The sequence below is a fragment of the Notothenia coriiceps genome, unplaced genomic scaffold (genome assembly GCF_000735185.1).
Source record: "Notothenia coriiceps isolate Sejong01 unplaced genomic scaffold, NC01 NC01_scaffold00036509, whole genome shotgun sequence".
NCBI lineage: Eukaryota > Metazoa > Chordata > Actinopteri > Perciformes > Nototheniidae > Notothenia > Notothenia coriiceps.
Window position 1 is genome coordinate 518,652 of NW_011369210.1, and position 24,503 is coordinate 543,154.

The 24,503-nt window shown below is 42.5% G+C and overlaps 1 protein-coding gene and 1 long non-coding RNA gene across 3 annotated transcripts in view; one reads left to right on the forward strand and one right to left on the reverse strand.

Moving 5' to 3' along the window:
* sesn1 (sestrin 1) overlaps positions 1-24,503 on the reverse strand; it is a 49,995-nt gene that overhangs the window by 1,567 nt on the left and 23,925 nt on the right. The window contains exons 1-8 of one of the 2 annotated variants that reach the window (XM_010792505.1): positions 3,367-3,615; positions 2,471-2,536; positions 2,165-2,365; positions 1,876-2,058; positions 1,370-1,606; positions 594-845; positions 315-505; positions 62-206 (exon numbers count right to left, since the gene is read on the reverse strand). In XM_010792505.1, coding sequence (XP_010790807.1) covers positions 62-206; positions 315-505; positions 594-845; positions 1,370-1,606; positions 1,876-2,058; positions 2,165-2,365; positions 2,471-2,536; positions 3,367-3,468 — 1,377 coding nt within the window. In that variant the 5' untranslated portion in view covers positions 3,469-3,615. Of the gene's footprint in view, positions 1-61; positions 207-314; positions 506-593; positions 846-1,369; positions 1,607-1,875; positions 2,059-2,164; positions 2,366-2,470; positions 2,537-3,366; positions 3,616-24,503 lie in introns of those variants that run through there. The other variant, XM_010792504.1, reaches the window with a different exon arrangement.
* LOC104963851 (uncharacterized) lies at positions 14,206-23,788 on the forward strand. Its single transcript, XR_800355.1, has 3 exons — positions 14,206-14,243; positions 14,347-14,414; positions 23,013-23,788. It is a non-coding gene; the product is annotated as an uncharacterized lncRNA (long non-coding RNA).

Below are 24,503 nucleotides of genomic sequence, written 5' to 3' on the forward strand. Positions count from 1 at the left end.
CACTGAACATTAAGACAGAATTAAAAGAGCTGCTACACACCAGGATGAATCACGATCTTACCTTCTCGGAGTGCTGAAACTGCCTCCAGAAGCTCTCATACATTCGTTTGGTGGTCTTCTCAGGACTACACACCATAGTCTTGATATAGATTTTAAAGCTACGGTCCAGAAGCTGATTTATCTCCCCGTAATCGTAGTCATCATACCTGAAGAGCACAGAGAGACACAGTGTTAGAAAACACATAACGGGTCAGGTTACAAAATATAAGTCATAAAAAAAGACAACATGTCCTCCTGAGCGTCCAGTGACTGACCTGATGCCGAACATGCAGTGGATGTAGTTCCAGATGGCCCGGCGCAGCATGCTGGTGTCCACATCCTTGTGTGTTGCCATGGTGTTGTACGTCAGATTGTAGGCCATCTGGAACTTCTCGTCCAGCATCTGACCAACATCAGGGTACAGCCGGTTCACCAGAGAGAAGCCATGGTCCTCCCAGCTGTAGTCCTGCAGAGATATGAAGTTAATAACAAAGTCATGTGGACCATTGTTTGAGCGTACTGTTCTCTACATCCATGCTGTATCTGATCTCTACCTGCACTCTGAATGTGGGCACGTGCTCCCCCCTCCTGGAGAAGTCCTTGTAGCCATAGCTGGGGTCCTCAAAGTGTCGGGAGATGTCTCTGGAAGGGACACACTCCTCGTCCTCCGCTGTAACCACCAGCATGCTCTCAGTCTTCTCCCTCTCAAAGCGAGTCGCCATCTCCTCCTGACTCGCCTCCTCATCGTCGCACTCCTGCAGCTGCTTCATGCGCTCCATAAGCACCTCCACCTCGCCGCATAACTCCTACAGAAACAAAGACAAAGCAAATCAGGAAAAGTCCTACGAGGAGCATTTTCAAATCAGATGCTTCAAACATGTTAGCAAAAAAATAAATAAATAAATCATAATTGGTATTCTTCTAGTCTAAGACAGTTAAAATACATTGGTTAACATGAACACTCCCAGTTTTAAATCTACATATTTTGATGTCATCAAGTACAAATACTCTATAGACAATTAATGGGGAAATATATAAAATGTTACATAATGAGTATATGGGGACAAAAAAAGAAAACTGACATTGTGTGTGTGTCCAGAAAAAATTAGTCTGCCACTCTTTGTGTATGGAGCAGCTCAACACTTTATAATGATGACCAACAAGTATTATACTTCTCCTGTTTCATACTTTCAGAAAAATCTGATGTACCAATATAGATTACATTTCTCTAAGCCATGGAAATAATATACTGGTGTTCCGCTTTAAGTTTTACACCCCAATAAGAAACGCCTGACATGCTCCAGCTCACACATCATCCTCCACCACTCACATGGTTGCCAAGCGAATCGTTGTGATGAATGGAATGACCGTTGCCATTGGCAATGTCACAGACGCAGTACTGGCTGAGGGAGGGCGGTCTGAAAGTGTGCCCGCCGTTGCAGTGGATCTCCGTCGTGATGCCGCAGCCGAAAGTGAAGGAGGCGAGGGAGTGGTAGTGTGTGAGGAGGACCACGGCGTGGATTAACTCTGCGAGGGACCAGCTGTGCTCCTCTGCCTTCAGAAGGCACTGGAAAAAATGATGTAAAATAAAGTTAGTCTTGACAACTGGAGCCTAAAAAGATGACCAACAGAAATGGAAAAGGTGCTTTCATCCTTCCTATCCTATTTATGTTTCATTTCCAGTCTTAACCCCATCCCTTTTTCACTATACCTCCACTGTCACTTTCCTAAACCCCTTCAAAGTTGTGCAGCTGCAGCTACACCCCCTCCACCTCTGATCTCAGCCTGTTGCGTAACACTCTTAATGTCCCTCCCCCTCCATGCCCTTCCTCTCACCTCAATGTGTTCCTTGGTGAGAAGCCATGGTCGGTGGGCCAGGATTTTGTTGAGTTCCCCGAGCTGCTGGAGCTTCTGCGGGGCTTCATCCAGGCCGTCCAGCCACTTGGGATCCCCCCCGACCTGGAGGAAGTCGTTCACGTGGAGGTTCACCAAGTAGGAACACTGGTGTCTAGCTGCCGCCTGCAGGATCACAGAACAAGATGTCAACCACGAGATGTTTAACAGCTTGACATACAACAGTTAAACAAGGTGCAGAGATGATATCAGAGGTTAAACCGGATCCTACCATGATGCCGATGTAGTGTCGGTAGTGCAAAGAGAGGGGCCCGTCCATCTGCAGCAGGTAGTGCTGCGTCCGGAGGAAACTCCCCAGGTACTGTGGGTGGAAGCCCATCACCAGAGAAATGTTGTCGAGGCGACCGAGGGCTGCAAACGCATCCTCAAATATCGACTGTGTCCTGGCGTCCACTTTACTGACTTCCAGAATCTAACAGAACAAAAGACAAGTTTAATTAATACATTTGATTTTAAATTAGAGTTAAAAGTCCTAATTGCAAGTGAGTCACTATTGAGTTAACAGACTGTCTCTTACCTCTTTTTCAGGGATAAATCTGCTTGGTCCGTTTCCTAAGGGTCTTGGGATTCTAACTCCCAAGTCCTGCAAGACAAAAAGAAACAGAACATGCACTTTAATACCACAGGAAAGATGAGGAGAAGCTCTTAGCACCGCTTGCAAGCGATCATTTTTTCTCACTTTTTATTTATTTTCTCTAATGTCGTCACTGTGTTGCTTCACCAGTGTGAGAAATCAGAGAAGTATCATTTGTCTGCCACCAGTAAATATGAAGTTAATAACAGTCATCCGTAGGCTACTGTTTTACAGAGAGAAATCCAAAAGGGCGATTTAAGATTTTCGTCATTGTGGAAGTAAATACAACTCAACAAAACAGAAAAAAACATGAATACATTAAATCAGAATTAAACTCTAACGCTTCATAATTAATGAGGAATCCAAACACAAACGTTGCCTTCATAAAACATTAAAAAACAACCAGAACTTTGTCTCTATCTCGTCCTGTAACTTTCCGCTGCTTGTCGAGACATGTCCAGTAGCGGACACCGTCCCGCAGCTGACAATGAAGCAGATGAATGAATGACCGGCGAAATGTATATAATTCACAAATGACACGGAGTTAAAACAAGCACATGAACGTGTTATTTACGTGTCTACATTATTGATTCTGAAATCATCAAAGAAATTAAACCCAGAAACGATGTTCTTGACCGATACTGACTGAAACTCTTCTTGTCGTAAACAAGCCTGCACAAAAGACTGCACTGCAGCTTGTTTGTTCAAAGGGAAAACGTCGCCTAAAAACACCAATAATGTGACAATGTTTTCAAAAACTCTTTGTCATGTTTAGGATATCAAAGCAGTGATATTCAGAGGGATGATATTTGTTCATGTAGCCTTTTTATTCCTCTTACCTTTTTGCTTAGTCTTTCACAATGGGTACATATCTTTAACAGGTTTGTCACGGCAAAATAATTATTTTCCACGCTTTCTGCCGGTGCGACCGCGTGCCTCATCGCGTGTCTTCGCTGCACTTTGATTATTTCAAAGGAATAAAAATGTAAAAAAAAAGGTTTTCTTGATGGCTGTTTCCTTCTCTCTTTGTTCCTTGAGGCACTGGGTAAAGTGCTCGGCAGTCAGCTGTTGCAGCCCTACAGCAGAATACCGTCCTCTCTCGCTCATACATTCGGTAAATAAGTCGAGGCTCGTTTGATTGACGTGCTCAGCGGCCAATCAGGAGGCGAAAACAGCCTCGCAGCAGCCAATGGCGGCGGGAGGAGCAAGGGTAGGCGGAGCTACGCGTGAAGAGGGAGAGGGGGGTCCTAAACGTGAGCAGAGAGAACAATCCCCCCTCTAAGAAAACATCATCACTTCTCTCTCCTTTTGTTCCACATTGCCATTGATCATGATTGAATTTACTGCAATGCATTGCACCCTGTATGCTAAATGTTGGCTGTAATCCATTCAAGAAGATTACTTGCTTGTTTTTCCCTCCAATCACTCCAATCAATACTTAAAACAATTACCATATATGGAGAAACCACTCTGCAGGAATTCTAGAAATAGTTTTCTGTAACGTTGGCAAATGTTGCTGGAAAAGAGGCATGTTTGTTTGTAGTATCTGTGTGTCCATCTGGGTAATGTGCATTCAGTGAAAACAACAACATCTCAAAGCCAGCTCTTGCAGGCAGCAGCAAGTCCCCCTATTGGCGTCTTGCAGCACTGGGGGGTGGGGGGACTTAGCCCCCGTCTGTCCTTGGTGAACAGCAGAAGAAGGTAGAGGTCTGCTGTGCATAGATTAGCATCAGCGAGACAGATAGCTGCAGGACCCGCTGCAACAACAACAGCCTTCAGTTAGAGGCACCGCAGCCTATCAGACCACAAATAATGTGATCCACCTATCAGCCGCAGCTGAAGGAGGCCTTTAAAAGCTAGTAGAGGGCAGACACAAGAAAGGCTGCTCTTCTGGCTTTGTTTCTCCCAGCTTGGCAAAAACACTTTCATTGGAACAGTGTTTAACTGGTTTATCACACCGCAGTGGATAAAAGTAAATAATTACTCAGAATGATATCAGATGAGATGTACTGGAAAAACAACACTGTGTACCACACATTTTATATCACATTATAAAAGCCTCCTTACTGTATATCAGGTCTGGATGTGAAAACGATTTGTACCAGAAGCAGATTACTTGGTACCTGGTAAACAAGAGATAAACGATTGTAATTACATGTAAAAGCCCGATTTCAAGTCTTATTTCCTCTGTGGATGGCCAGTGACCACATTAGAAAAGCATCCACATATTGAAAAGTGTGTGCACACACACATGCATATTTGTGCGTTTTGTGTAGGGTTTCAAAACAACACGTTTCCCAAGCAAACAGAAATACCTTTGGCGATTTCACAATGGAAACAACACAATAGTTCAGATTGTTTGGAGAGAGTGGCACATTTTATGAGATACAGTGTTTTAGTTCATCCTTCCTGCAACAACTAGCAACGGAATAGTTGATGTGAACTGTGAACCCGGTAAAAACCTGACAAACAATTTACATTTGGTTATGATAAGGGAATGGTGAGCCAAGGAAAATGTGTCTGCCACCCGATGAAGAGCCTGACCGGCCCGTTTGGCAACCGACCTCAAGTCCCCAGCACTGACAGTTAGATAGCACAGTATTCAGCAGGTTCATTGTGTGGCTCTAGCCAACGCCACCCCCCCTCCCTGGTCCCTCTCCTGATGCCACAGGCTGGGGTGCGGGGCAGCGGTAAACATGTTCCCAGGGCTGGAGTCAGCACTCCCAGGGCTGCAGGGAGCCCCATGGCTCAGCAAAGCTGCAGAAGAGGCTGGTCAGCGTTAGGGCTTACGACACACCAAACCTTTTGACATAAAAGCGCTTAGGCTCGGGGGTCCGGCCTCGCGGACAGGCCAAACACTATTGTCAGAGAGCACGCACTGACTCCTCTGTGAGCTTTACTGTACTCACATCAGGAGTATCTCTGTGTGTGCAGTGATCCAGACATATCTGCTCCTTCCTAGATCAAGGCTCGCTTTGGTCTTAGTTGCAAATCATAAAAAGTTGCATGTTTTTATTAAGAGCTGAATTGTGCAAAAGCAAACCGTAAAAAAAAAACTACAAGGAATCATAATAATTGTGCCTGATGATAGACTCAAAACACTAAATTCTGGATCTAGAAAGCTCCAGAAAATTGTTATTTGTGACCCTTGAGTTAAGGTTTTGTCCAAATATACATCCAGTTCACATCCAAAATAATGCTCATTTAAAAGCATTATTTTGTTTAAAATGTTCATTAATGTGCACTGTCCCGGTTTAAATAAACGATTAAATGAAAACAATGAAAGTTCCAATCCCTGTATCTTTAGATAAGTGTGCCAAAACTGTCTGCACACTTGGACTTCATGTCTCTGGTGTTGACACATTTCAAGGGAACATGAAAAAATATTTAACTTTAGACGTCAATGCATAAAAACCAGGCTTTTATTGCAAACTGTAAGACTTTGCGGTGTCTTCTGAAGCGGATTCAGAACATTGTGTGACATATAAAACCACACCACGCAGGTGCCTGAAGTACACCTGCGCTGTAAGGGAATACTCAAACTTCTCTGAACATGCTGTTACTTGGGGGTTTACACTAACTAAACAACAGTGTCTGATAGACTCATTAGTGGTTGCAGGAGATAAACCAGTGACCTTTTAGCTGCAGGATTGCCACTAAGCCACTGTGACACCTGGATATGCAACTGTGTGTGTGTGTGTGTGTGTGTGTGTGTGTGTGTGTGTGTGTGTGTGTGTGTGTGTGTGTGTGTGTGTGTGGTGCTAGGACAACATTAGGAAGATTAGTTATGACGGAGAGAAGTCTCTGGAAAAAACAGGAATCATCTCAGATTAGTTTTACAGTGTGTCTGTCATCAGATAGTGATCTATTAGAAAAAAGGCCTGATCAATGGACACATTTCCACTTCTCTTAGACTATTATTAACCTTCAAAAACATATATTACCATTAAAATTAAAAGTCATGATTGTCTCAATCAAAGTCTTGGCATCTGATATCCATATCCAATATAATATCCATATCCAATGTCAACATTAGTTGACGTACTTTTCAAGGAGGCGGAATGTGTATTCTGCCACATTTTGGTTGGAAAAAGGACTGTGTTGTGCTCCATGAGTTCTTTCAGAAGACATTTTGACTTTTTGTTCAACTTTAATCCAAGCTGATCCCTGTCATGTTTTTGTCAGAGCCTACAGCCTTCAAATCTACAAAGTGTGAGTCTTCTGTCTGTTCACATTCAGAACATAGTTTCTGTCAACAAAGCGTGAAAAACATAGCGCATCAAAGAGTGAAACCATGTTAAGTGACGTGTAGTAGCAAGTTCAATAAGTGACGCTGCAAATGAGGAATTGAAGGTACAGAGAAATGCACAAACAGATATGCAACAGCTTTCATGTCGCTCCAACATTTTACAGCCAAGTTATGAGGATAACGGTAGAAAAAGGATAAAGTGAAAAGAAAAAAAAATGAGTAGTTTTAAAGCAACGAAGCGGTTTCATTAAGGTCCAACTGTCTTCTAACAAGAATCAGTTCACTAAACTTTTTATAAGTAAGAAAGTATGGCAGCTACTTTCTCAAATGCTCACAAAAGTGGTTGATTTTCCTTAATGAGTGTGGAGCTGAATTAACAACAGGCTTAAACCAATAAAGAGGATGATTAAAGTTAATAAGATTAAAAAACAGGGAGAGGAAGCCGTGCCAGACTTAAACTCTGCACATATGTGTCTCAGGGCTGCGGCTGCTGTGTTTTCTCATGCAGTAAGTCGCGAAGGGAACCGCAAAAACTGTGGGGATGTTCAACAAGTGGCAGGAGTCCACCAGAGCAGTTCAACTCCAACCTATCAGTGCACAGAGGAGAGGAAGCAGAAAACCCTCGAACACTGACATAAGCCTAGCAACAGGCTTCCACCAATCAGGGGGCAGAACAACAGTTACAGGAACCAATCTTCTCTGCCCTCTCTTTCTGCCTCTCTTGTTTCTCTGAAAAAAAGTAAAGGAAAACAGAAAAAAGTTTGGCCGAGGTATGAAGTTTCCTGAACAAACCAATCTGGTTTGTTTCATAGAAAGATAACTTATGTATTTGTTTAGTTATAACTTGTTCTGTTGGAGTTTTTGCAACAAGTAGGAAATTGAAAGTCTCCTAACTGCACAGCAAACTAAAAACCACATGTATAATTTTTGCCCCGAGGCTCAAAACAGCAACAACTCTTTTTTCTCCATGTAAACAAATTAACTCACACCAGCTGTGAGTGTTTTTGAAAGCAAATCAATACTTTTAAATACTACAGATCTATAGATAGTTTTAAACTTGTGAACAAAGAGTGAAAACTGCAGACTAAGAGGGTATCCCCCACCCCACTCTTCAAACACAGCTCGAGCCTGTTCACCTATCACAGAGCATTAACTAAGCAAACTGGAGGGTTAACCCTTACCTGACCAGCAGCCCACAACCGACTGCAGACTTTTCTCTTGTCTTATAGAGCAGTAACAAACCTCTGAAACGGCTGCTAAGTCTTTAAACCCGTTGATTATAAGCTTCAGAGTGAGAAATTAGGGTTTCATGTAGTATCATTTGAACCCTTTTCATTTTGTGTCAAGATATAAAAGTCAAAGTTGAATCAATGTGGGAACTTAACGGCCGAGAGTTGCCTTTTGGCCTTCTTTGAGCCACTTTGGTCCTTTTTTCCCAGTCGCCTCTTCTCTGATCTGTGTGTTTTCTGGCAGGCTATCAGAGTGGAGCAGTCTCGCCAAGCGCCGTCTTTCCTGAGAGGAGAGGCCCCCAACCCCCCCCAGTGGGTCCTGGACCAGCGCAGACCAACACTGAAACACTGAGAGGAAGCAGCGTTCCTTGGATTTCTATGAAATGCAGAGGAACTGCAGAGACCTCAGGGAAAAGAGAAAAGAAAAACCTACACATTGAGGTATATCTGGGACAAAAGATAACCTCTCTTTTATAATTATACAGTGCCAGGAGTAAACAAGCACAATTCCCTAAATAATATGAATGTACAGTGGGTTACAATACAGGAGAAAAGGCGTTGGCCTGCAACCCCTGTGTGCATGTGAGGAAGAGTGAGTTCCCGGGGATGTTATTCTAACAGGGAGGGGGCAGCTGTCACAATACAACATGCAAGGAAAAAGTTCCTATGGAAAAACAGAAAATACCAAACCCTTCCTCTGCTATCTTTAGCATGATATGACACTGCCAGCACAGAATCAATGAAAAACGCTCAAAAGACAAAACTCAGAGTGTTGCAAAGTGTACGGTTATCTATGTTATCTAGAAACATGGCACTAACAAAGCTGACCCTACACCAGCCCCAGAGAAAAGAGCCCCTCTGCTCTGACGCTGCTGCGAGCCTCCTGGCATGCACAGCTGTTTTTTTCTCTCTCTGACAAGAGTTTGGCTGTGCTGACTGAGCAAAAAATGACTGATCTCACTGGGAAGCCGGCCAAAAAGTTGTTGATCATCACCCTGTAGTTCTTAATGGGCACTGTAAACCCAGAACAAAAGAACCGACCCTTCACCTGGCTCCGCGAGAGTACAGAACGGAGGTGATTCATTCCCGAAGACGCCGATAAACAACAAGTTCGCGACAGCAACTTTACAGCAGACGGCGCTCCAGCTAGCAATCAAAGTGGCTGGTTTGGCTGATGGGCCAATGAATCAAAGGCAATAAAAACTTGATGAACCATTGAACCTAGAAGTGTTATCCTTCCAAACAGGGGAGTCAATGAACTCTTTTTAAATAACAGAAGAAAAGAGGAGCAGAGACCAAGGTTGCGTTTCAATAGTCCATTTAGCTTAGAAACCTTCCTAACCAAGTGAAATGACCCGGAAGTACGTCAGTGGCAGCCATGATAAGTGCAGTTCCAATTCTCTAAATGAAATGAAAGGAGGTTTCAAACTTCCTTTATAACCTCCTTTAGCTTAGGAACCACTGGACCTCCCTTGACGAAAGGAGAGGAGAAAATGCTGCCCCACAATGCCTTGCAGCCGCAGCATTTGCCGTCACTCAACAGTCGGCCGTTCACGGAAACAACCGATTATGACCGAGAAATGATATCATGAAAGTTACGGTGCTTATTAAGCATTTTAAAAAAGTATGTGGTAAGTTGCCAAAGTGCTTTGTTCTGAACGTTCATCAGTATTATAATCAAAGAGAAATATGAACGTTAGTTTTATCAAATAAAGTCAACATTTCACAGTCTTTACTGAGCTGTGTGGAATTTGTTCAACTTTTAAAAGATGTTTGAATGGTGATATACACAGTGATAGGTGTTAAGGACTAACGTTTATAATAAATACATTTGTATTTATTTTAAGATATTTTCATAGTTCATACAATCATACGTATTGGGATCATTTGTATTAATGTGGACCGGAGGGAGAGGGTGACGAGCATAAGTTTCATTTTTTATTTCCATTCCAACTTTGGTCATGAAGAATATGTTTCTCTGTTGTCCACGTTCATAAAGCATAAAACAACAGCATCAGAGCACGGTGCAGAGTCTCTAGATGATGAGTCCCTCGTTCTTATTATACATCCATGTTGTAGTCCGCTGTATAGAAAACTGTAGTTACCATAGTTTCCCCACAGCAGCAGACGCACATTCATGACGTCCGCTGGCGCATCATAAACACATCGGATAGTGAAAGTGCAGTCGGATTCTCTAAAGCACCGCAGTCTCTTCTCCTAAATCCTTTTTAATTCTCCTATCCACTATCCCTTAACCCCGTGACGTTTCACTCAGAGGTCAAGGAATAGGAGATAGGGTTAGAATTTAGGAGCTGATTTTTTGATTATCGGAACGCAACCCTAGTGTGAACAGTTTAGAGAGGAGACAAAAACACTGATAAAGTCTGCTGGATTACATAATTGAGGCTGCAGCAAAGATTAGAAGCTTGCACTTGTGTTCTTTTTTTAAACGCCATTTTCACTTCTCTTTTTCCACCATCTATCTCCTCAATCTGTAACCTTCACCAGGATGCATTTTGATTGCAGTTTAGAGTGGATGTGATACTGCTGTACTTTAGGGGGGAGGAAGTGATATGGCCTAATCGCTGCCCTCAGAAACATTTTGGCCGTGTCCTATTACTTCGTTAATAGGCAATGAGCCCCGGTACTGAATGGCAGAACAAAATATCTGGCAGCACCCCATTTGAGTGGGACGTCACGCCCACTGCCCCATTAATGTTTAATTGTTTATGAAATGTCTGGTTAGGTGGAAACTCGATCACCTTGGTCGCTGTCCTCTTCGCCCGTCGTCAGTGAACATATACAATTATTTCAGAGATTATATTAAGGCGGTGATGTTTCGTATGACTTTGAGAGACAAAAGAAGCAAGGCAAAGAGTGAAGGTGGAAATCATCATTTAAATTAACATGACCAGAATATGTTTTTCACTGTCCTTGTAAATAGTTAAATATCAAGTATTTTTTTCCAAATAGTAACTTTAAAATACCAGCAATGTTATTGTAACGCAGGGTAGAGCCAATACACACCAGTATTATTAAGCAGCACAGAGGTTGTCAGTTGTGAAGTTACAAGAGAAAATGCTTTTAGGGTGAGGACTAATCAGTGCGTTGCAAACTAATGCGATCTTGATAATGAGTTTGGCTGAAGTTGCTCGAGTGTAAACTTCCCCAAATCCAATTAGGAGCAGGAGAAGCCTACCGATGCTTCCCTACACTCCGAAGCATCGAGGACCAGTATCCAGTTAGAAAATCTACTGTCTTGTTTCTGTTATCAACCTGTAACCTTATAAACCAATATAGTATGAAAAGCTAGAGAGTCACATGCTAACACTAGAGCAGATAAACACACAGTGGGATCCATTGCTTACACTTGTGGTTTTCTAAAGGCTAATAAACTATAAATACAGAGTTGTGAGGCACATGGGATGTTTTCCATCCAAGCACTAACTGTATCATTGTATTTCTCTTCTGGGTAAACACCACTTGGCCAGAGAAAGGTCAACAGAAGAATAACAGTAGAGTACACTGTATGTAGGCCTGCCTTCTAATAAACTGTTGACAGATTAAAGACGTGGACTCTGGCATCACAAGGTAAACTTCTAACAGAGGACCAGGAAATACACACAGCAGACTCCTTGTGTGCACACAGAAAAGGGACAAGTAGCAACATACTCAAACAACATACAGAAACTTGAAAATAGGACATGTACATGCATGTTTTCAGAATACACCCAGTGAGTTCCTCAAATATAAGCACATGACAAAAAAACGTGTGTTTGTACTGTCCAAAACAACACTGAGAAAATGCACAAAGCACATTATGTTCTTGTCTTAAAATACATCCTACTAGTTACGCAACAAGTGAGTAATGACTCAAACATTTAAACACTGTAAAATAATAAAATAATCACGATGGTTGAATCCAAGTTTCAGGGGAAATGAATGCGCTATAAGCACGATATACAGTTTACAATATCTGTGCATTTTTTTTGTGTTTAAAAAAAATGTTTATCACAACCCTTTTTTAACTATCCCTTTAAAAATATAGTGGGCTTGTGTGTACGCTTGTTCGTCACTTTTATAAACTCTCCATGGACCTCGTAACCCTGACAGAAGTGTGTGTGTGTGTGTGTGTGTGTGTGTGTGTGTGTGGGTGTGTGTGTGTGGTGATGTGTGGTGTGTGGTTTGTTGTGTGTGTGTGTGGGTGTGTGTGTGTGTGTGTGTGGTGTGTGTGTGTGGTGTGTGTGTGTGTGTGTGTGTGTGTGTGTGGTCCTCTGGCTCATGCCACAGGTAGTGTTGGACATATTTGCTCTGTAGTTAATCAATTACAGGCCTGTTGGACCAAGAAAAGAACAAACCAATGGCTGAAACTCTTTTGTGTATCGTTCCCCTTGGGGACTCAAGTCCGATTCTAATATCTCTCTAACTTTGAAGTGTCAGATATAATCATGAGGTCAGATGGCTTCTGTCCAGTGTAGCGTTCACTGAATATACTGTGATGACCTTATTTTAGTCATTTCGTAAATCCATGAAACAAGCGCATTTCTGGGTTGAAATTATAAAGTTGTTACTTTTATGATTGGCTTGATTTGAAATCTTCATACTTTTTTGCACAGGCAACCTGTTATATGCTGGGAGCTGATTCATAAAGGTGGACATTATAGTGTTAACTGGCAGTCTTCCTATTGGTGTCATGTTTGATAAAACAGGATTAATCTATTAAGGAGTTGATAAGCAGTAATAGGACATGGTTTAGCCAACTCAGCAACCTTTGCATAGTTGCGTGACAAACTCAGTAAAAACGAAACTATCCAATACTTTGAAAAGAGGAAGAAAAAGGACAATATCATCATGATGAAGCAGAGTTTTCACCCAACAGCGAAAAAAAGTACATTTATTCAATAGGATTTATATAAACTAAAAGCCTTTTTAACTACTGAGAGATGGAATTTCTGTTAAAATAATGTTGTGCTTTTATGTGCATCAAGTGTATCAAACAAAGGACAAGTTATCTAAATTACAATGTACATATACATATTTACTCGCAAAGAAAACATTGGCATCCGGTCATATTTGACACTTTAATAACAACTTTTACTATCTACTAAAGATCAGTAAATGCATGACTCTTACAGCTGACGTCCCTCATCAGCGATTATGTCACACATAATGGATGTGGGGGGTTAAAGAGAGCATTCACAATGAATGAAAAGATGGAGGGTGGAAAGAGTGATGGGAGAAGAGTGATAAAAGGTAAAGAGGATTATTTGACCAGTGTGTGGGGAGAAAGCGCCTCGTACCTTATCATGGATAAGCAAACAGCCCACACCGTCTGGAGTGACATCATTTTCTCTGAGAATCAATAACCAGCCACTTCCTGTGCAGCGGGAAAATCGATGACTCTGTACACTAGATTACCTATCTGTGCCCACTCACCTGAGGAGGCACACACACACTACACACAACTAATGCACACACTGTAATGCAGAGCACATACATGGGGAGCATTAACAGAAACAAACCCTCTGTCACCATTTTCACCGAGGGGAACAGTATTTGTGCGGCTTCAGTGCAGAGTCAGCCCATTAAGGGATTAGAGGCGACCACAGCGGTGTGTTAAAGTCTAAAAGGGATTTCTGCCAGGTTTCCCACACACACACACACACAATCAAATCAAAGGAGCATGCATGGCTCAACCACAATCCGCAAATCTCCAAGATCCCCCTGCTTTCCTCAGGAACATTGATCAACCTTTATTCTCAATCTACTGCATATTATTAAGCAATAAAGGCAACATTTGGGGTTCAAAATGTAATTAAAAACGTAACTAACAGCATTTTGAACCACACACAGGCATTTGGCATGACCCAAAGAGCTCCTTGTAATTTCTGTCACCCATAAAATAGCGTCTATGTGTTATGAGCTTTAAGCACCATTGACAAATCTGTAGCTGGATGTGATCACAAGATTCTTCTAGCTAAGCAGCGGGGGAAAAAATGCATGGCTCCAGGCTTGTTTTCCTGGCTAAATGTCTAGGAGGAGAAGTTCAGCGTCATGAGGCTCTCAGATTGCAGCTGTGCTCCTGCCAAGGCGAGCAGGGGAAGAGCAGCTAACTGTCAGGACTGGATGAGGGATAATGAGTAACAGAGATCAGTACAGTCAAACATCACCTGAGTGTGAGAGAGACAGAGTGTGCAACAGGAAGGAGAAGAAACGACAGAGAAATGAGAAACAGAGGGTGAGAAAATCAAACAACACTTTCAAATCACACTGACTAAATAAAGCCGGAGAGAAATGTGTGATCGGAAGAGTTAAAAGCGGACTCTTGTTCTCGATTTCAGATGCAGAAAAGAGAAAAAAGCAGCGTGTGAAACTCCTGAGGTGTCGAAGATAAAGATGCATTTGCTGAGTAGGTATATTTCTTTCTCTACACCGACCGGATTGGGTTTCAGTATCACATAAAGTGCTGTTTATTTCTTTTGTTGGGTTAGCCACAGCATTTTTTAGCGTTACTTTGTTTTGGTAAAACAAAACATGAACAGTGAGATAACAAGGCAACCTCCTCTCGCCTTCACTGTGCCCTCACCTTCAGAGAGACCCCAAATGCCCCAGGGGGGGATACAAACTGAAGTTCAGCTCCAAGATCACATGAATAATATAAAAATGGTAATGCTTCCGATTCAAATGTATTAAACTCCCCTTTAAAAAGGCAGTTAATGCTTTCAGTACCTCTGCCGGGAATTTAATGTTTTCGTTTTGCTTTGTTTGTCAATTTGTCGGCACGATTACGGAAAATCGACTCCGGTTTTCATGAAAATTGGTGGAAGGGTGTAGCAATGGCGAAGGAAGAACCCATAAAATGTGGAGCAGATCTGAATCAGGTGCGGATACATAAAGAAACTTCCGTTAACAATGCGACATAGGTCACGACCTTAGCGGAGATCTTCCCTTCTAGTTTTTCCTATGACAGATTTTACATCTCCCCTCCTTCTGCACACGACGTTTTCCTAATGTTTTCAAGGCTAATGATGAGATCCATAACAATAGTGTGCATGGATGTGTGTGCGATCATGCACACACGTCTGGAGAGGAAATCTATTCTCTTGTGCACCCGAGCAACGTCTTGGCCTATAGCCTTATGAATCTCTGACCCTCCACTAACCTGGCTGTAAGGCCGAGTCATCTAACAGCTCGCAGCACAGAGCGCCGTCCAGCTGGGTGAGGGTGCGTTCTCTGCGGGACCCCCACAGGAAAGCTTCACACAATACTTGGTTCTCCTTGAGTGTGTGTGTGTGTGTGTGTGTGTGTGTGTGTGTGTGTGTGTGTGTGTGTGTGTGTGTGTGTGTGTGTGTGTGTGTGTGTGTCAAGGAGACAATGGACAGTGGAACTGTGCCATAAGGGAAGGCTGTTGTCCAGTCACTGGGCAACTGGGGCAGCAGATGGTCATCTTCCCTTCCACTAACACCAGTCATGAGGGAGGGGTGAGGGGGGGAGACTCAGCAGAGTGTTCGCTGCCTCCCAGCATACACCTTTCCCCGAGTACATGGGAATGACTCGGCCACATAAAGCAAATGAGCTGGACAGAGATTATCTGCAAGTCTGCACAGACTTAAATGCAGAAATGGAAAGTTTACAAGACCCAGATGTGCTCAGTGCAAGACGCAGAGGGTATTGCTGTTAGTCGAAATGCCACAGGACGAAAAATCAACCAAACAAACTGAGAGTGAGCTTTAGTGCAGAAAAAGTAGAGGAAAGGTCAATACTGACAAGAAGAAGAAAAGGAAAAAAGCAGAAAGGAGGGTTTCACATCCTGTTGACCAGTTGCTGCCGCTCAGCATGAACGTTTTGATTGGAGAGAATGCAGAAGTGTGTGTGGGTGTGCAAAAGAGGACAGAGCGAAAAAGAAAGAGAGAGAGAGAGAGAGAGAGAGAGAGAGAAAGAGAGAGAGAGAAGGAGGAAGAGCCTCTAGCCTGTGTGCAAAAAACTGTTTGTATTCTTTGCTCGTCCCAGCCCATGTTAACGGAGGGGGGAAAAAAACAGCCCAGCATTTTCTCCCTCTTCCATTTTCTGTAGCGTGTCAGGAGGCATGTTTTGGGGCAGCTAAACCCATAACAAGACTCAACTTACATAAATAAAGGACTTATTGGCTGCGGCCGGCCGGCAGATGCGGGAGAAAAATGTGAGCTATTTGTGCTCTTGTGCAAAAAATATGTAAAGTTTTGAAAACAACGCTGTATGAATGGAGCCTCTGTGCGCGCGGCAGAGAGCACCTCCTTCCTTCGTTTGTTAGAGAGAGTTACATCACAGGCAGGAGAGAGGGAAAAGAGAAAGAGGTTCAAAGAAAAGCAAGAAGCAAAAGTGACAGGGAAAGAAAAAAATCAAAAAAAAAAGAAGGTGATTTTGTATGGTGTGAGAGGTCAATAGACCAAGAGACTGTATTATTAAAAGTTAGATATGTAACCTCATTTCCTGTTTACCTGACACAGTAGTTCACCGAGTCCTGCCTCCGGGGTTTTCTGTCAAGCTGTTGACTTCTGTCCTGTCAATGAATGCTTGTCTTTCCACTCTCTTCCACCCACCTTTCCCTGTTCCTTGACTCTTTTGTTAATATTTTTCCTCATTGCCTTTCATCATCGCCTTAAAATAGTGTCCCCTGAACCTTGTTTTTTGTCAATGGGACGGTTCAGAACAATGTGGTCGAAGCAGGAGTCACGCCTGAGGGCGGCCTGACGCATCACTCGTCTCAGAGAGAAGAGTGTCAGTGTGTTTGTGTGAGAATGTATGTAGCAGATAGCTAAATTGTCAAAAAGGTGAGGAATTACCGCAATATGTTCCTGTGATGACAAGTCTTGTTATGCAAAACTTGTCTGTGGCCTGTGAGTCTCCTACAACGACACAAAAACAAACAACAAAACCTTCTTTTATTGCTCCGAGGCTTCTGGGATTGATCCAACTATTTTTTTCTCTCCCTCATTTCAGTCTTTCTAAGAACGCACTGGTGGATTCCTGAAAAGCCGGAGGACAAACTACATCTCAGTATCTAACTATTGCAACAGAGTTATTAAAAAGCAACATTGGGGTGCCAAGTTTAGAAACTCAATCTGTAAGAAATTATTTATTTTTATGGATTTAACTGTAACACCATAGGGAGGGAGTCACGGAATATACTGTATGTCATATCCTATATTTCTTATTTTCCCTCTTCAATCCCTTCCCTCCTTCAGTACCTCCCACCCACCCCCCTAGTTAGTCCCTTCGCACAAACACAGCTCAGAATAACATTTCAGACTGAGAGCGAGGCAACACAGGGCCGAGGGTAAAAGAGAGGGAGAAGAAGGGGGGGGTAACCTATATAGTAAGCCATGTTTCTTTCCCGTTGGGCTCCCAGCAGACTCCACTTCAGTTTGATAAATAGCAGGCCCCCTCAAAGCAACAGATGCTACAGCTCAAACCCCAACAAATTTGTCAGCTCGGTGAAAAGAACAGAACAGAAAGCTGGGAGCCAAGGCCCTTTACGGCTGCTCCACATACTGACAGCCTGCCTGAAGAGGACTACTGAGTATGTACAGTGCACATGGAAAACAGGGCCCCCTCTTAGCACCCTGCAGACCCCACTACAAAGACAACCTAGTTACAGTAAGATCATCAGACTTCCTTTCCCAGCTCAATGAGCTTGCTGCACTTTCTGGTCAATTTCAAGACTTTTGGCATCATTTTTCTTCCTCGTATCTGTTGTTTTGACACCACAACTACTGCTACTTGCTTTTATCGGCTCGTCCTAGTTACAAAAATTCCCCCTGTGACGTCCAGGCATCTCATCACACTGACACTCCTACAGCTGAAATGATCATAGAGCAGTGAAACGAATTGTGAAAGAACGAGGCAAATGTGTTTTCCACGCTTTTTTTTCCCCGTGAATTCTAAAAAACACTGGCTTCTTGAAAAGTGTTTTTCTCTCTGTGGACAGATTGTGTTTTCTCTTCAGAGCCAGACAGAGGCCTTTCTTTAGGGGACATTTTGGTGTTTTGTGGGCTTCGTACGAGAACGTTTGCTCTGAAGTGGGGTTGTGCAAGTTATTTTGTTTGAGAGGAAACAAACGATACAAGCTGTGGGTGAGATATTTAGGGACAAAGTTTGGCTTTCCGAGGTGTTTGATTAGGAGCGTTGATGCAACCGACCCTTTCTTCTGTGGGGTATTTTGGGAAGGTGTCAAGATGCAGGGACCTATTCGCTCATTGGTCCAAAAGCCAGACTCTCTTTGGGCCTAGACTGACACTGTAGCGGAAAAAATGTAATTTTATGAATCTTACAGGGCACATGACAGTCGAGTGCTTTCACAGGAGCTGCTTTTAAAAATGCTCTTGAATTCTTCCCGTTTTGTTTCCAGTCTGTCTGTTTTTTTACGCACTGAATTTTCCATTTTTGAGACAAACAATGAACTTTAACAGTGAACCTTAAAGGAACTTCTGCTTTGGCATGTAGGGCATCAGTAGTGCCAGCTATCTGTGTGTGTGTGTGTGTGTGTGTGTGTGTGTGTGTGTGTGTGTGTGTGTGTGTGTGTGTGTGTGTGTGTGTGTGTGTGTGTGTTACAGTGCATATTTACCAAAGTACTTCACAAGAGCTCAGGAGTGGATTCTACCACAGGGCGAGATAGGGGACAGGTCCTCGTATCAGACGTCGCCACGGTTTCTATGGCAGCCACATACACACAGACACAGTCTCATGACCTCAGACAGGCCAGAGAAGCATCCAGAGGGCCAAGATACAGTGACACTGACCAGGCCTTTCAATGTGAGCCTAATCCTGTCGCTCCATATACTTCACTGTCAGCAGCTCCCTTCAATAAACACATCCACCCTCTGATACCGGTACACTGACGCTACATCCAATAATACGTTTTCATAAAAAAAAGAACAACATTCATGCCTAGTCCACACTACTTCAGCGTGATCAAATGATGCTGACCCAGGTGTAGTTTCACACTACTGAGTTGCGTTTATATCTGGATGGGCGGACACGAAGACTTTAAGAAAACTTGAATTCAGACCAACATTTCTGTGACCTTTGAGAGACCAGAAAGTCTGTCCAGAATTTGCTTTTATCTTTTGCAGGAGCAGCAGTTTTTAAAATGTATCCTGATTTCGTTATCATTGTTTCATTTCTCCTTATCACATCATTTTGGTTACAAACATTCTCCCCCGTGACGTCAAGGCATCTGCCTCCGCTTACACTCCTACGATTATACAGCATTGAAACATATTTTAATCATTTAATTTGATCAATTTAATCAAATTGTTTGCTTGTGTTTACCCAAATACTTCAAGGTGAGACTATAAAATGGCCCATGTCAGGGAAAAGCATGCATTTGGTATTTTCCACGCTTAATGATTAGTCAATTATTGACCATATATCTATGTGAACAATGACATTTTTCAAGTGTATTTGCTATGGAAGTCACAGTAGCATTGAGTAGTATCAGGCACTCTCTCTTTATCCAGATCACAACACAGCAATATCAGCATTAACTGGTGAAATACCGGCACAAACAAGCAGCCAATAAGGTCTGCAAGGGTCAAAACAACAAGCACCCAGACAAGAAGCAGAAACGTTTCTCTGTGTTGCAAGGACATTGCCATTTCATCAATGATGGAGAAGTGCTAACCACAAAAACAAGAGCAAAGATTTCCCTTTTGTTTGTATTTTTGAGTTGCAACGTCTGTAAGTGTCTGAGCCAGTAGTGTGACAACGGAAACCTCTCAGCAGGTACCGGTGACGCAGGAGCAAAATAACCAAATAAAAAAGATAAACAGTTCAAAGTAACAGGCTGGATTGTGACAAGATTTTCACAAGCGGTGACATCACTGTGGGAAAGTTTCTTCATGTGTTTTCTTATCGGGCCTCTGACCTCAGAGGTGTTTCGGGATTTGTTTGTGTGCACAGAGTGGGGGTCACACCAAAGTACAGAGGAGAAGCCCTGTGTCCCATTTTTTGGCGCAACAGCTGCATGTGCTTCATGCATCGAGACACAAGCCAACATACACAGTGGATTTCATAAAGCTGGAGGACATAAAGGAAGCCTGACTAAGATTGTGGCAGCACAGGAAGGAAGCTGAACACACCCCTGGATCTGAACAGGAAGCAGCCAGGAAAAGAGGACTGACGGGACACACACACACACGAAATCAGAGTTGCAGCTCATTGGTTATGAGCTAGAACAATGACAATGACATCGATTTAACAAGAGCGTTAATAGAAAGGCGGCACGTGAACTTACAGCTGTGTCCTTCAATAACTTTCCCAATGAATCACTCCTGTTAGCATGCCAGTTCATATTTAGTTGGTTGATTTATTAATTGAGATGACGAGAGCATGTTAGTGAGACCTTTCTATCATTCATCAACAACATGTTTCAACAAAGTTTCAAGTGGCCCCTAGAAATTATGTTTTAATAGTGTGTTACTCAGTTAACAGTCTTTAGTTTGACCTACAGACAAAAGACCCTGAGAAGTTAACAAAGGCAACTAAATGAAAGATGCTAACACCCAGAGACAATCATTCATACAGCTCCTCACAGTCTGACTGGAGAGTATGAGCTTTGGTTTTGTGACTGAAGATTTATATTCCGCTTTAATTAAAGGATTTAATGTTTCACTTTACCAGAGATAAAGGCTTTAAGGATAATCTTCATCTTATGCCTAAGCTAACAGTACCACCAGGAAACTGTCAAAGTTTCCTTCAAAAGTTTTTCTTACTAAAACAGGCTGAGTCATCTTATATTTGGGCCGATATGTTTCTACATTAGAAAAAGGCAAAACATGCCAAAAAACACTAATGCTGAACTATGTTAAGTTTGTTTATAATTCTATCAATTAATGTCGAAGAAGCAGATCAAACATGTATTTATGTCTGTGAGCATAGGAACTTATATTTTACTTTTTACCATAGTGAACAATCTGTTGACAGTTAAATATATTAGAGTTTAGTTTTACAAAAGTTTATTTTCTGTGATGAAAAATGCTGTTAGGATGTGGACGAAAGACCTAAACTGCAGAAAAGCTATGTTTTAAAAAATACCTGTGTACATAGGTCTTAAGTCAGTTTGACTAACATAATCACTACAACTGTTAACGTTTTAGGACAAATACTTTGGATGATGCATAACCACTATAGATAGCAAGTTGAGAATCGATGAATGGCTGACAAGAGTGTGTCATTTGTATTCACATGTTTACGTGTGATGTGTGCGTATGTGTTTCAGAAAAACTCAAAGCATGCGGACATAAACAACACACTGAACTGCATAGAGATCCTCAACAATGACATGCCGGCGTACAGTACAACACACACACACACACACACACACACACTAAGTTAAATAAGCAGAGTCAGAGAGGGGTTGCCTGGGGTCTAGGTGGGGTGCTGTTTCTCACAGGCATGTTAATGGACATGTCACCATCACTGCTCTCAATATTCCTCCTCTGTCCTCCCACTGCAGGGTCAACAGAACATCGTGTCCCCTCAGGACAAAGCCTGGTCTGTGTGTTCTTGTGTGAATGTGTATGGACATCTTACTGTCAGTTGGAGCACCCGCTGTGCTGCACAGACGGTAATGATGTGCTAGTTGCATCCAACACAAACAAACAACTAACACCAACATGCAGCTCATGCTTCTAGATAGCAGCAGGAGCGTTTTGCACATTCATGTCAGGTTTCCTGGAGTTGCTGACTGAAGAGAGGGAGGTATCTGTGAATTATCCTGTACTCATGCAGTTATGCAACGGCTCTGAAACTTCGGGACATAAGACTTGAGGAACTGACTTCTCCGAAAATATGCTTTTGGTCATTCAGCTCTTTCCTAGTGTTTCACCATGAATGAAAATTATATTACTCAAACGAAAGAGATTAATATGTTTGTGCATGTAAAAAAATCTTGCTTTGAACATTACACTTAATTCTTAACCTTTTTTAAATAATAAAACAAATAAACATCCATAAACTAGCTTTGCACTTCTGTCATGTATCTATAGTATCACAATTGAATGAAAATGGCAACATTAAGGATGTAAGTGGTTGTCAGATGATCAATAAGCAATTGAAAACCCGCTTTGCTTGCCCTTTGACCAACCACTTCTGTAACTTTTCGAAAACTACCATCCAAGTTCACACCTACTTTATTTCACAATCGCCCAGCTGAGTGACATTAAGCACCTTTGTTACCTTTTATGGCTATCGAAGGAGCTGTGATCATTAATTGTAACTATTATTGAGTCTCATTCGTCTCTGATCGCTATATTTGCTTCTTGCTTTGGAACGTGGCTGTTAAGAAACACCTTACTTTTGCCCAAAGTCATTGTCAGAAAACACTTATTATCTATTAGGAAACACACTACTTCAATTACTTCATAGAGCCATTTAACATCTTGTGTCGAACTATTACAAGAGAAAAACAAAACGTTAAAAAAACTTAAGGAGGAGAGAATCATTATAAAAGCATTTGTATTGTTAGAAGAGTGTGAATGTTTAAACTAAGATGTGATTACTCCATGATAACATAATCAAATTGTGTCGGAAGGAGCCTCCCACCTTCTAATTTCTTCGTTTCAAATATTTGTATTGAGAAGAAGCATACAAGTGTAAGCAATAGTACAGACTTCTTTGGGGTGGAAATTATGCTTCCCTTTTTTCAACATAGAAGACAAACATAACAGCCAACAAGAAATAATAAAGAAAAAACATAGCATGACAGGAATGACATACCTAATCATAGTGGGAAAGAACATACAAAATAGTATATATACACTGTATAATATAAATAAACTTAAAGGGTGCAGATGAGCCCAGATTCCACCTTCTAATTTCTGAGACATATTTTAATCCGTTCTCAGAAAACAAAAGCAAGCAGCCGCTGCCAAAAAGTGAAGGTCGCTAAAGTGCACGTGTGTGTGTGTTTGTGGGAGAGAAAGTGTGCATCAGTGTGGCTAACTTATTCCTGATCTTTTTTGCGTAGGGGCCTTGTCTAAAGCAGCTGCGGGGGCTATCTGCCAAAAGAACCACTCCCACTCCATCCAGCCTTTTCATTGTCTATTCAGCATCTCCAAATGTGAGCATGTTTTTTTCCCCTTCTCAATTCCCAGTATTATCTCACCTCACTCATCTCCCCAACTCTCTGTGTGCCCATTTGTTTCTTTCCCTCAGACTATCTCTTCCCCTCTCCCTCTTCTCTTCCTTACGGACACTACAAAGAGCGGAGCCACTGACAGTGATAAGGAAAAACCCTCCAACAAAGCAGACCCATTTGTTAATAAGAAGTCGAGAAGGCACACGGTTCCCACTGCTCAGTGCTTTTCCTGGCTGGCTCCGCTCTTTGTTTTGGTTTCTGGTCCTTCCCTTTTCCTTTCTCCGTGTTTTTTTGGCTGTTCCCACTGCTATATCAGTGTCCACACTGTTATCATGACTCTTCACTGTACATGTGTGTCATTTCCTGTCGCAAATGTGTCTAGGGGAAATGCGAAAAACATAAACTATAAGAGGTATCTGTTTGGGTCGGTGCAGAATGTCACACAGGAGCGTCAGAGTACGGAAATAAACCCCCTCCAACCATCACTCTTAACCCGGGGGTTACATAACACTGAGGAGCTGAGGTGGTGGGGGTCACATGACTCTCAGCAGGTTGCACCTTGGGTCATTTACCCCGGGAATACAGCTTATAATATCTTCTACACATTACTCCTGTTCCGGCTGCCTTACATAGCTCCCTATAGAACACAGGATAGAATTTCAAATTCTTCTCGCCTACAAAGCCCTTAATGGGCAGGCGCCATCTTACCTTAAAGAACTCATTATACCCTACTGTCCTACTAGGGCATTGCGTTCCAAGAATGCAGGGTTGTTGGTTGTTCCTAGAGTCTCTAAAAGTACAATGGGAGCTAGAGCCTTTTCTTATCAAGCTCCACATTTATGGAATCAGCTTCCAGTTTGAGTTCGGGCGGCTGACAGCCTATTCGTTTTAAGAGTGTGCTTAAGACCTTCCTTTTTGATAAAGCTTATAGTTAGGGCTGATTAGATTCAGCCCCTAGTTTTGCTGCTAAAGGCTTAGTTTGTCGGGGGACACCTTACTTCTTCCTTCTCTCTGTACCTGTGTACTCTCATGTTCCGATTAACCCAGCTTCCCCAAATTTCTTTTCGGTGTCTATCTACGCCGGGATCCGGAGTCATGGATGATCCTGTTGCTGCGGTCCTGTGTCATGGATCGCGAGCCCTGGATCTTGAGTCGTGGCTGTGGTCCTGGATCATAAGTCCTGGATGGATATCCTCGTGGATTCATCTTCTTATTATACACACACACATGCATTTCCAAACATTTGGACAACCTATGTTGTAAATGTATTATCTTTTCAATTTACACACGGCATCTATTGCACGTCTGTCCGTCCTGGGAGAGGGATCCCTCCTCTGTTGCTCTCCCTGAGGTTTCTCCCATTTAAACTGTTGGTTTTCT